This window comes from Pteropus alecto, unplaced genomic scaffold, assembly GCF_000325575.1.
Source record: "Pteropus alecto unplaced genomic scaffold, ASM32557v1 scaffold16, whole genome shotgun sequence".
NCBI classification, from domain to species: Eukaryota; Metazoa; Chordata; class Mammalia; order Chiroptera; family Pteropodidae; genus Pteropus; species Pteropus alecto.
The window spans coordinates 7468818-7481893 of NW_006438867.1; the positions used below are offsets into that span (position 1 = coordinate 7468818).

The 13076-nt window shown below is 45.9% G+C and overlaps 1 protein-coding gene across 1 annotated transcript in view; it reads left to right on the top strand.

The window, feature by feature from the left end:
* Positions 1-13076, top strand: part of ATP8A2 (ATPase phospholipid transporting 8A2) — a 470091-nt gene that overhangs the window by 225312 nt on the left and 231703 nt on the right. Inside the window, exons 25-26 of the mRNA XM_006915835.2 lie at positions 2974-3157; positions 6912-7022. Of these exons, the coding sequence (XP_006915897.1) occupies positions 2974-3157; positions 6912-7022 (295 nt within the window). The remainder of the gene's footprint in view (positions 1-2973; positions 3158-6911; positions 7023-13076) is intronic.

Genomic DNA, 13076 nt, shown 5'->3' on the forward strand with positions numbered 1-13076 from the left:
AAGAGCGGTGTGTAATCATGGGGAGAAGTGATGAACCCCTTGGTTCCCAGATTCTCTGGATTCGCACTACCCCAACATCTCAGTAATTCCTTTGTAAAGCCCCTGAGCCAAAAGAAAAACCGAACAGTTTCTAATTATTAAATAGGTAAGCTCAAGCAACTTAAGGAATATTTATATTCTAACAACTTAGTGGACATTTGAAACAATAATGCATGTGAAAGAAAGAAATAACACTTATTTTCTTTGTTCTTCAAATAACTATAACCACTTATCGACGGCATGGCACGGTGCACCAGCCGAGCCCTGTACGACTTCTCAAACCTCGGAGCAGGAGTGGATCCCGCCTCTCTCGTTTCCTGTTCTGCATTGATTTTTTTTTTCCACAGTATATTTGCTTTTTTATCATAGCAGCCCTGAAAACTCAGCTTCACAAAGATGCGTCCGTCATGCAAAGGAGTAGAGTGATCTAATGTCGAAACTATGAGCTACTTTGAGCTAGTATTTTGTATCACTACCTGAAGCATGTTGCTATATTTCCTTGAAAACGTATAATCTCCCACAATAGCATCCCAGGGTACCAACACACACAGTTTGAGAATCACAGGTCAGATGGCATACCATTCTCAGAGGTGTTCATTTTTTCCCAATAACTGAGTTTCTGCAGGGACGACAGTAGATAACACCTGTTTCACACTTGCAAGTAAGCAGAATGATTTCCCATAGATATATCACAACCACCTTCCAAAGCGGGTGGTTCTCATTTTCCCCATTTCATTGATGAAAAGACAGGAACCGATACAATTACTTTCCCTGTTTACTGAGTTTGTATGGAGCACAGCAGAGTCATGCTCAGTTATTTGACTTTGAATCCTAGGTGGTTTTCTCCATACCGTATTTGATCTCTACTTCTGTCGAGTTGAAAATAAAATGAGAAATCCCATTCGCATAGCAAATTAGAAGTGTGACTGTGTCTGCCAATCAGACGTTTAATGAGAGAGAGGAATGTCAGCCATTGGCTCCAAGTGGCAGTTGCTCACACTGGGAGGGACTAGAAAGCGCTTACATCCGCGTGCGTTAAAATCGCTTACACTTAGTTAACGGGAAGCCTAATGATAAACAACAGTGAACTTTCCAGTAATCTCATGTCAGGCTACATTACGGTCGGTCTAGCGTCTACCACCAGGGCGACGGTGATTCTGTGCCATTTTGCTCTCAGCTGTCTAAAAGATCGCACTTGAGAGTCATTCTTAAGTTCCGAAGCCTGTCTATTAAGTAACGCTTGGAGGACCCGAGACCGTTTAGCCAGCGGAAACCGAGATTTAAGAGGAAGGAGGTGCCAGGGGTATCTTTATATTTCTACCTTCCTAATATTTGAAAGAAAACTCACTTTTGTTGTAGTCTAGCCCAGAGGACAGAATTAGGACATTTAAGTATGCTTATCGGTAATAAAAAAGAAATAATAATAATTTTTTACAGTTGCTACCCCAGGAGGCTGTAAAGTCCCATCGGTGAAAATGATAAAAGGAATATAAGGTCATGCAACAAAAGCCCTTTCAACTCTCAGATTCTGTTTTTCTAACTTGCTAGTTTTTATTTCTTTGTAACTGAGCAATGGTGTTCGGAGTGTCTGTGCTCTAAATTCAGCTTGCTGTCTCACCAAACATACTTTCTTTCCAGCGGTGGTAAAATTTACATTTTTTTGGTTGGAGACAGGCATCTTTGTGGGTTGGAGGCCCTATGAAAGCTCATAGTTCTGCTGGGAAAGGCTTTGAGTGGCCATTCTTGCTTACAAGTCCTCTGGGAAACCCGAAAGGTCTTTTAGAGTGTGTATGTGTGTGTGTATGTGCGCGTGCGTGCGTGCACACGCGTGCGCACGTGTGCGCGCGCACGCGCACATGTTGTTGTAATTCAGGAGTTTACCTGTAAATTTCCCAAATCAATTAGCTCACTAATTCAGAATTTAAAATAACACGCAGTCAGTCCTGAGGTGCCAGCCGTTTTATCCTGGCGTATTGCCTGGTCTTACACACTGAACAAACACCTCATTATAAGTAACGTTACTATGCCTTAGGCACCCTCGGTTCACACTGGGTCTTCTTCCCGGACGCCCCAGGAATAGCCACCTTGTTGGAGTCCTCAGGGACACAGCCCCTGTTCGGCAGAGGCTGCTCGGTAGTTCCCCTTGGGCCGTGCTACTGCACAGCCCGATTGCAGGCAACCTGCTGCCCTGTGAGTGCCCAGCCTGGACCATCTGCCTCAGACATCCTTCACATGCCGCCTCCAGCCTTGGGGCGGACCTGAGGAAGGCTGCCTGCCTGACTTCCTCCTTCCTCCTTCCTCCTTCCTCCTTCCTCCTTCCTCCTTCCTCCTTCCTCCTTCCTCCTTCCTCCTTCCTCCTTCCTCCTTCCTCCTTCCTCCTTCCTCCTTCCTCCTTCCTCCTTCCTCCTTCCTCCTTCCTCCTTCCTCCTCTTACTCTGGTCCTCTTTCTGCCCTTCTCAAGCTCTGCCAACTTACGTTCCCTCTCGTGAAAGCAGGTTTTATGGAAAACTCCCTTGCCGGCCCCTGGTTGTGTATGATGGACAGCAAAGCAAAACCGGGGTCTGGGCCAGCTTTCCGATTCGCTGGGAGGACATTTCCTGAGGCTTCTGCAGCCAGCTTAACTGCCCATATCTTTCAGGAAGGCACACATGCCCTGGGGGGATTTGCACGTACGGCTCCCACGGAGCCGAGTGATTGAGAACAGGCTGTGTTTTCAGTTGGTTTTCAGTTGTATGTTTCATCTGTGCAATTGGCAAATGTTTGAAAGCCACAAGCTACTGTTTTCTGAAAACTTCTTTGCACATGAACATAAAACGTATGTACTGGATTTGGAAATTGTCCAATGACTGCCCTTTTAAAGCAGCTAAATGTAGATCACAGCTGTTTCTCCCGGAAGGACACACACAGTCACAGTTTTTCTCTCTTCTCTTCCAGGGTGTCTCCTCTGCAGAAGTCTGAGATCGTGGACGTGGTTAAGAAGCGGGTGAATGCCATCACCCTCGCCATCGGGGACGGCGCCAATGACGTTGGGATGATCCAGACGGCCCACGTGGGTGTGGGCATCAGCGGGAACGAGGGCATGCAGGCCACCAACAACTCGGATTATGCCATCGCGCAGGTCAGAGGCGTGGCTGACCAGCTGTCCCATTCTGTTGGCAGGGGTGTCAGCTGGGCAGGGACATCCCGTGGCGTTTGAGTCCAGCCCTTCAGTCCAGCCCTCAGCACTCTGCTACCCCTTCGAGGTGCTGCGTAGGCGAAACCACCCTCGTATTTGAGTCTCTCTGTAGTCTTGATCTTGTGCAGTTTGGCGGCCTTGTCTTGCAGGCCACGTGGTCTAGGAGTGCATCCCTAGCGATTAACAGCTGCTACCCTCTCCGCAGCTGGTACCAGGGTGCTGCTGGGAAGTGAGCTGCTGAGAGCATGAGCTGGGTTTGGGTCATCGCAACCCCGGGGTCAGCAGCAAACAGCCTCCTGCACTTAGGCCCACTTCAGCCCCTTCCTCTCCGGATGGGATGTCACATGCTGAGGCCCCTGACACACCGTAGTAGCCGTACAGGAGGCCCGAGGGCGAAAGAAATGTCTGCGCCTTAACGACAGTCAAAAAGCAGAGCTCAGCCAGCCTCCTGACTCCCAGGATGCACACCTAGACCACATGGCCTGCAGGATCATACAGAGTGTAGACACGACAACGAACACGGAACGTCTCCCTCCGCCTCCCCATCGTGGCAGTGTGATTAGACGCTGCTGGTTTGCCGGCTGGCGAGGGCTCCCTCGTGCTCCTGCAGTATTTAGGCTCTGGGAGCCCATGTTAACCTAATCACACAAACATGAGTAATAATGGCCCTTTCTCTCTTCAAGCTGAAGTCAGAGGCTGCATATAAAATGGGAAAGAGCTTCGAGCCAGCCCAGGGCCGCAGGCGTCCTGGGAGGCTTTTGGGGCTCCACCCCCACCCCTCAAGGGGTGCTCTGCATTAGATCACCTCTCAGGCTCCCTCCCAGCTCGTGGTTCTGCAGACCGAGAGAGGAATTACAAAATCCGCATGACTCCGAAGAGCACATGAAATCAATCGCGTGCCTTTTCTGATTTCAAATAAATCCTCAAGATAATTGCTCGGGGCAGGTGGAAGGAATTCTGGTTTTACAAGTGGGAAAACTGGGGCTCCTTCGCTTTAGGTGACCTGCCTCAGGTTCGAGCATTCAGGGTCAGAGAGCACCAGACCTGCATGTGACCTTGGGGACCAGCCTCGCACACCTGCGCGTTCGCTTGCCCGAGTCCACCACGCCAAGGCCTCGGGGACTCACACTTCCTGTAGTCTGTCAGCGACTGTAGATGTTCTACACCCCAGTGTTATTAAATCCTTGAGTTATAGCATCATGTGGCCAGGAGAGAACTTTAGAGGTTTCCTAGGAGTTCCCGGTAAATATTTGTCTGTCTTTGTCTTTAAAATGTCTGGGGAAAGGTGATTCCATGACCTGTTTTATTGAAACTGCACACTGACAGGATGTGGAATCTGGATCCATTGCTCTCTTCGAATTAAAAGCATCAAAGAAAGTTAGGGGAGCAGGCCTTTGTAACTCTAGTTAGGGCGTGTCTTGCCCCTCCAGCATAAGAGTCACCTCTGCCAAATGAACAGACAAATGCCCCCCACATCCCATCCCACGGTCCTGTTTATAATCAAGCAGAGGCTCCATCGCTTTAGGGTTCCTCCCTGCCCGACAGCCTCTCCACTCAACACCGCGCCCCCTCAATGCCGACAAAGCGGAAAATGCCACAATCTGGATGAATTCCTTTGCCCCCAATGAAATGATAAACGTCTTCGGTTGAAGCTAGAGGCTTGTCTTTATCTGTTCATTTTAATGTGGATGAGTATATTTTTGATGGAGTTTTTGAGAAAGCGCCCCATGGGGTTATGTACGGAAGAAGGAAATCCAGCTGCAAGATGTGTCCTGGGGAAATCGCGAGCAGGCGGGGCTCTCGTTCTGTGTCCTCCCTGCTGGCCCCGTGCCTTTATCCATCGGGGCCCTCCGGGCACTGACAGCCATCCCATGATGTGCTGCCTGGCCCATGGGCAGCCTGTGTGTGCCTGGAGCCCTCAACTGCCTCTTCTCCCCCAGAGAGAATCATTTCTGCCCCCTGCCTTCGTAATGTTTTTTGAATGACCTCATGAAAACGGCATTTTGATTTAGTGTATTTTTTTTTCTGGAAACAAATCATTGTAACGCTCAAGTCAAGCCCCCACCCCCATGACTCCAGCAGGTGTTGTGTGTGCCCATTGAAGTTTAGCATTGGGGTGTCCCGGGCACCTACAAACTTCCTTTTCATTTGTTTAGCTAGTTCTTTTACGATTCCCCGCTCCCCTTTGGAACCCTTAATGACCCTCGATGGGCAGTTTTATTTTTCCATGTGCACCTCCTCTTGCCATTTAGAAGCTGTCACTTAGCTTTTGGGGTACGGAGGTGAGGGACCTGCCCCCCTCCTGATCTTCTGGAAGAACTCATTCAAAGGTGATGTGCTGTCGGAGAGGATCTTCTTTAGAACTAACAGAAATGATCATGTGGCTTCTTCTTGAAAATAATGTTTTAGAAAATATATTGTATTTTCAGTCAGAGCCTTTTGTCCAGTTAGATTTAATTTCAAAAGTTGTCTGAAATTAAGAGGACGTTTCTAATGGCAATGGAATTCCTGACATGTGCGGGTGTCCCCAGTTTAGCTGGATGTAGAGCGATGGGGTTCGAGCTGGAGCTCACCCTGTCCTGTGCCTTAGAATAGGGAATTAAGGTTTTAGTTCAAGGCAACCAGGGGGGCAATTCCAAGTGTGCGAGGCTCGTGGAATGTACAGGAACCGTGAGTTTCAACAGGCACCTCCCTACCGGTGCATTCACGCCAGAGCACGGTGCAATCCACGAAACTGAAAAGTATCACCTCCCTCCTCCCAGCTCAGGGTCCGCGCCTCTGGGACCTTCGTGAAACAGGATACAGAAGGCCAGGCCAGGCGAGGGGGCCAGGCGAGGGGGAGACTTGAGGAGACGTGATTCGGGTGTGCCCCAAAGAGGGTGCCAGCGTTTTGTTGGAATATTAGGATATCGCCAAATATGTCAAACTGGAAGAGCCTCTGCATCGCTCTCAGCTCAGTGTGCTGGCTGCTTGTCGGTGTTTGCTTCTCCCAATTGCACAGCGCCCTGTGCTAGCAGAGGCCAAAAGAACAACAAAACGGGCACAGAAATAGAGGCGGAGGGGGAGGGGTGTCTGTGTGTGTCTCCGTGTGTGTTTGTGTCTCTATGTGTGTGTGACCGTGTGTCTCTGTGTGTGTTTCTGTGTGTTTCTGTGTGTCCATATGCCTCTGTGTCCACAGGTGTGTTTCTGCATGTGTGTGTCTCTGTGTGTCTGTAATTGTTTTTAACCCACAGGCTGATAGTAGAACTAGGTCTTATATATATGTGTGTCTCATTTTTCAAAAAGATACTGGTGCACGAGTGACCTGTTCCTCACTCCTGTCGTCACCATAAAATCTGTGATTGAACAGAGGTGTCTGATTCCTACTGGACTTTTCCTCGAGTTCAGGCGGTCACTTTCTTTTCATAATTAAGACCCTTACAGAGCATCTGCTTAATAGAATTGCGAGAGAATAGCAATTAGCCGTCCAGCCGCATGTTTGGGGGAGGTGACAGTTACATAGGTTTGGGAACAGATGTTAGCTGTTCCCACTGGGTCCGAAACCTCCCATCTTTAGTTTTCTAGCGTGATTTTTCTCGGCCTAACTGCAGAATCTGGTTTTCTCTATGACCTTACCTGTCATGTCCCCCAAGGGACAGTCTGTGACTTGTACTCCCAGGTGCCCGGCCTTCCTGAACCGTATTTTCCCCTCTTCCAGTTCTCCTACCTGGAGAAGCTGCTGCTGGTGCACGGCGCCTGGAGCTACAGCCGCGTGACCAAGTGCATTCTGTACTGCTTCTACAAGAACGTGGTCCTCTACATCATCGAGGTGAGCGAGCCGACCCCTTCCTTGGCGAGCGAGGCCTTTTTCAAGGCATCCTTGGTCTTTCACGTCGTTTTGGGGCAGGATTTTGCTCATGTAAAATTAAGGAAAAGGCACTGGTGTGACATAGAGAATCTCGGAGTGCACATGACCTCTCGGAGGCTGGGGACAGCTTCCAGACACAAGTCCTCTTTCTGGGTAGCCGAAGTCAGCAGCCAGCAGCCTCCCTTCTCGCCACCACCATGCCTTCCCCCCGCTGTCCCCCCTGGGTGATCGGAGACCCTCTCGGGCCAGAGTAGATGTTGCTGGCTTGTCACTCACACCCGCCAAGCCCCAGGGCGTTCACGCCTCTCTCTGGGGGCCTCTGAGACATTTCTAGGTGACCCAGGCAGCTCCTTCTTTACTGGGAGGAGGCAGAGGGGGTGATTCCTTGCTGTATTTCTCCTGGAATCTGCAAGTTTCCCAAGCTTTGACTCATTGCCCCTGGGATGTTTGGACATGACAACTTAAATGGGGACGGCGTGGAGGCACGTGGGGAGTAAACCAATAAGGTGATTAAGACTAACTCGGGGAACTCGCTGAGTCATCAAACTGTTTTTCAAAAGGCTGAATCGGTTATAACTAAAATAAACGTGCTTGGTAAAGGAGCTAGATTTTGCCGGCTGGATCCAGGAAGTTGTGGAGAAGGCATTTCTCCCAGCGGGAGGACCAGCCACCTCGCCCCGCTTTGAGGACAGCTCTGCTACAAAGGTGTGGCTTCCAAGGCCTTGATGACCAAGAGTTTTCCAAATGTGCTTAGGAAACTGGAAGTAGGCAGTCCCTCTATAGAGAAAGAGAAAGGCTGTGTTGGTTGTGTATGGTGTTAACATCTGAATAAGTAACGGGTCATTTTGTGTCTGATCTCTCTGCGGTTGGCAGAAATAATAACCAAGGTGTAGATCAACTCTTTCTGATGTGACCCCTTCTAATACTCAGCTCAGATCATTTAACGAGTGCCGCGCTAATGTACCTGTGAGGAACCACATCTTTACCAAATCCCCAACTCTTTCCTGTTGCATATTCAGGTCAAACACATAGGTTCACATCGCTCACTCTGCAACTGAACTAAGTCATTACTAAACAAGTGATGTTCCTGAGTTGTGCAGGTTGCTCACTGCACAAGGCCGCCCAGCCGAAGAGGTAAATGGGGCCGAAATGCAGGGACACCTGGAAAGGGAGATGCATTTCCTAACATGCACAGACGGCAGCCTGCTTGCCTGGTCCGCTCGTCTCATGCTGTAATAGTCAACTCAGGTCACTCCAAGGAAGGAAAGAACTTTTAAATGTTACATGTGGTGGATTTTGCAGTTTCTGTCTTCTTCCTGTCTACATTTTTATAATTCTCTTTTGACACTTAAAGATGTTTATCTCTTCTTCCCGTGGCTTTATTTTTTTTAGTTTTTATTTTTGGCATCTGTGATAGGAGTCACTCCTAAATGTCACTTGGGGTCACAGATGATTAGCGCTGTGGACCAAAGTAACGGAGTACTGAGATTCCTGTTCCCATGTGTCATCCCAAGTTTCGCATGCGTTTTAAGCTCCTTGTTGGCTTCACAAGGTTCTTAATAATCTGGTTTTTCTCACAATCAGCAGGTTACAGATAGTCTAGGCTTCTTATCAAGACACTCTACATGAAGCTCCCAACTCTGCGGCTTTGCAGAGCGTCCTCTGGGGTTCTTCTTAGTCATTTACACCTACTATCTTGCCTTTAAAAAAAAAAGAAACTTTAAGTGGGCTGAGGATGAAAAGAGTACAGTTTTAGTGTGTCTGAGAAGGAGGCCCTGAAAATGCCATGTGCATTCCTTAAATTAATTTTTCAACTGGAGCTGGGCAGCAGTTGCTAACTGGCCTTGCGTTAACAGCCTTTTAAAACGTTCTTTACAAAATTCAAAATAAATCAATAAAAAGTCTCCACCACTCCATGCCCAGTTTTCTACTAAGTCTTTGTAGGAGATATTAATTTGAAAACCAAGAAAACAAAGTTAGAGCCCAGACAGTTAGAGACAGCGTCGACCCGACAGTTTCTGCTATCACCGAATGACGTCTGTGGCATTAAAATGCAGATGACACATAATTGTAAAAATAGGAAAGAATGAATTGCGTGCCATTTCAGTGTGTTTTGAACTAAAAGACCACAGACTATCGTGATTTGACTTGCTCATTTGCAATAAATAGGTTTGCATTCTAAAGGTTTCTTAATTAATTACTTCAGTGAGAATACATTAAATATATGACTTATTTCTCTTAAATAGTTTCTTTGTAACTCAAGGAGAAACCCTTTGCAATAGCCGGAATGTTTTCATCTCACATGTCCTCTGATATACATAACTGTCAACCATTTTAAAAAAACAATCTAAAAGCAATCTGGCACATTAAAAAGATACACACATGAGCATGTATGCACAGACATGTATAGCCTCAGCCATTCCCATGAGGATTATTGCATGATTTGAATTACCAGTAAAGGCCGTATGAAGTAGGAGCCACGATGTAATACAGTCTACACACTTGTTAACACTAACCTATAAAACGGCAGTTTTCTATGGAAGGAATACGTGGTGAGATTCTCAGTGCGATGTGGATCGCAAACCGAAGGCTCCTTCGCTTTCATCCCCAACCCCCTCACCTCTGTTCTTTTCCAAACCTTTTTCTCTGTATCTATAGGGATGTTTACATATGCAAACAAATCAGCATTTTTACATTAATGCGATCGTGCTTTTTAATACGTTCTGCAACTCATGTTTTTGTTAACGGTGTACTTCGCGATCATTCTGGGTTACTACACATAGATCCATCGCATGGTATTTCACAGTATAGTTTCCCACCATCTATTTAACCACTCAATGCGGAATTGATAAACATTCACGTCCTCTCCAGTTTCGCCCCAACAAGGCTTGTGGGAAATCCGCCTTCTGATATCATTGTGATGACCATAAACATTCCACGAAAATCATATTGATCTACTTTGACCATTTTCACCACAGTGCCTTGAATATAACACGTGCTCAATTTATGTGTTATTGTCTGTACCACAGATCCTTTGCTGCTGACGGATCTCACAAAATGCTTGTTTGCCGCATCGAATTCATTCAGGTTGAAATAACCGTTGGTTTGAGTGATTAAAAAGTAAGAGCACAGCGATGGAACCAGTGATTTCGTGGTGGCCCTATTTGTGGACAAAAGTAAAAATACGTAGAGCCTTCGCTGTCTGTCCATCCCCTTTGCTACTGCCTTCATTTAGTACTTTTTACCGGGACGATGGCAAACCCTATTCCCCGTAACCCTCTCAGTCATCTCTCGTGTGGTCTGGACGAGCTTTCTGAAACATACATCTGACCAGTTCCAGTGGCTCAAACAGTGCCTGGAGCGTAGATGCTCAAAAGTGTTAGCAGTGAGTGCGTGAGCGAACGCCACTGCTCTCTGCGACCCCGTCACGGGTCCCCACGTCGTCTGATAAAACCCCACCTCTCTCTCCGTGCTCCTGCCCCTTGCGGTCTGGGTCTCGATTGGCACCGGCCCCATCTCCCACTACGTCCCTCCTTATCTTGCTTTCAATCCATGTTATTGAAGTGTAATTAATACACAGTAACTAACATACACCATTTTTAGGTGTGCAGTTCTGTGAAGTAAAACCGGATCGTGTCATTAGACACTAACTGGCTCCTGTAGACTACGACGATAGTGTCACAGAACATTCTGCAGGTGGGAGGTGGCGGTGCTTGCACGACGATGCGAATGTCCTTAATGCCACTGCACTGTACACTTAAAAATGGTAAATGTCATGCTATGTGTATTTTACCACCATAAAAAAAATGCTAATTTTTTTTTTAAGAAGTCACGAGCCCTTCACTGCTCTAGTCACCGTGAGAGAAACAAAATATGTAGACAGATCATAGGCTTTGGGGAGTTCACTGAAAATTTGAAAAACCAACTTTACACATAGTATTGTCTTGTATTAAAAGCAATCAAATGCTATGTTTTATGACTGTGAGCAGATGCTCTGTATTTCCTTGAAGGTAAAATCCTCTTGTGAGCTTGACTGCAAGGGACTTTATAGCCTTGCCTGGCAGATGGAATCGCCATCAGCCAGCCCGAGGGGGGCATTCCCGTTGTGTCTGTGTCAGGGGCATGGGTGTGGGGCGGGGGGCGGTGGGACTGGAAAAGGAATAAAATGAGCAAAGTCAGTGATATGGGGCTGGATCAGATAGATGAGCGGCCGAGGAAACAGACAAGGGTTTCATCGCTATCAGAAGTTGAGATTCCCTTCTCATTCTAGAATAGGCAAGTTATGTAGTAAAAGCGATTTCAGAAAATTTGTCAATATGTAGGGCAGTTGGTAAGCAGAGACCTTTCATGTAATTTTGGAGTTTAACCTGAGGCATAAATCACAACCATCATGTGACTCTTTTCCAATATAATTTATAAGCAGAAAGGAAGTATTGATTTTTAAAAACTCTTTGATTTTGACAGTGGGAGAAATATACCTACCTTAAACACAAAGTTTGGGGTGGGGAGGTTAGGGAAGGATTCTTATAACTTTCGAAGTCCTGACATGACCACTTGGTGGTAATCCCTAAAGATATGGGTTAACTTTTTTAAAGTTCCTACACTAGTTAGCAAATTGAGAGTCAGTTATTCACAATTTCTGGAATAGAGTACATTTTCAAAGCATAGCAGCATCGGCATTTTAAGCATTTGTCCATGGCCTTTTTGAACCCCTAGGAAAAGATTATTTTGGAATGGATAAATTTTTCAGTGATAATAAAATTAAAATAGAAAAGTAATGGGAAGGTTACTTGAACCTATATTTGAAAAAATTGTGTTATGAATGTCTTGTCTACTTTGGTGTAACATAAAGAAAATATACCAAATTATCGCTGAAATAGAGAGGAAACTTTGAAGTTGTGATGATGATTAGTTGGTGGTTCCTAATACTGAGGATAATCATAACATATAGATATTGATGTGAAAAAAAGAGTGTCTACTTATTTTGGCAACATATGTAAGGAATTTTAATGTTTTCTTGGGGTCATTAAGCTGTTATGGATACAGGCCAGAAAATAGGATGCATATTTAGCATGGTGGTCTAGAAATATTATCATTGAAGGAAAAATCGAGATTTAAACCAGAGGAGTTTCACGGCCAAATGAAACCTAACCAACAAAATTTGGTTGAGAGCTAGTTATCTGACAAGCCTAAAACAAACCAAACAAACTAAAGCCCTGAACTTTAAAATACTACAGGATGTGAGAAATGCCTTACCAGCATTTTATGTGTCTTCAAACTAAAACAGTAAAATGAATTGTGGTTCATGTATGAACTGCCATCCTTAGTGGAGGAGTACTTTGAATTTATTTTTTCTGAAAACATATACTTATTCTCTTCAGCTGTTTTACAGCTTTTTTGTGTTGAACCTCTGAGAGGTTTGTTTTTTTTCCTCCATTTTCCAGGCCATCATTGTTTGAAAATAATTGTATCTAAATTACTTGTAGGCAGCCCTTCTTTCATTGACTGATTGGCTTCTGGTTTGGGGAACGTTAATTACATATTAACATATTAATGTGCAGAGATGCTGTGGATTTGGCCAGCATATTCCAAACAGATGTGTATTTCCCGATCATAACCCAGGCTGCTTTGTAAATGGCGAAGGAAGGTACTGGCTCGTGCTTTAAATGTTAAAAATCAGCGAAGAGTAGACATTTTAAATCACAATCAAAATTCTATCCAGTGACTTTCCCTCTTTTTGCTATAACTCATGATTTAAATACACCTCAGAAAAATGTATTTCATTCTTGACACACAAGAAATCTCTTTACGGTAAAAGACGAAATTCCTGATATCCGAGCCTCCCTTCTCGGGCCTGTGCATCTGCCTTGTCAGAGGTGACTTTATGTTTCCTGATGTAGATTCGGTATTTGAGGGGCTAGACTTGCAGGGGTGAGCATGACGCTAGCATGTTAATAGGTAAAGGTGACTTGAAAAGCACAGTCAACATATGGACCTTTCTGTAAAGCTTGTGGC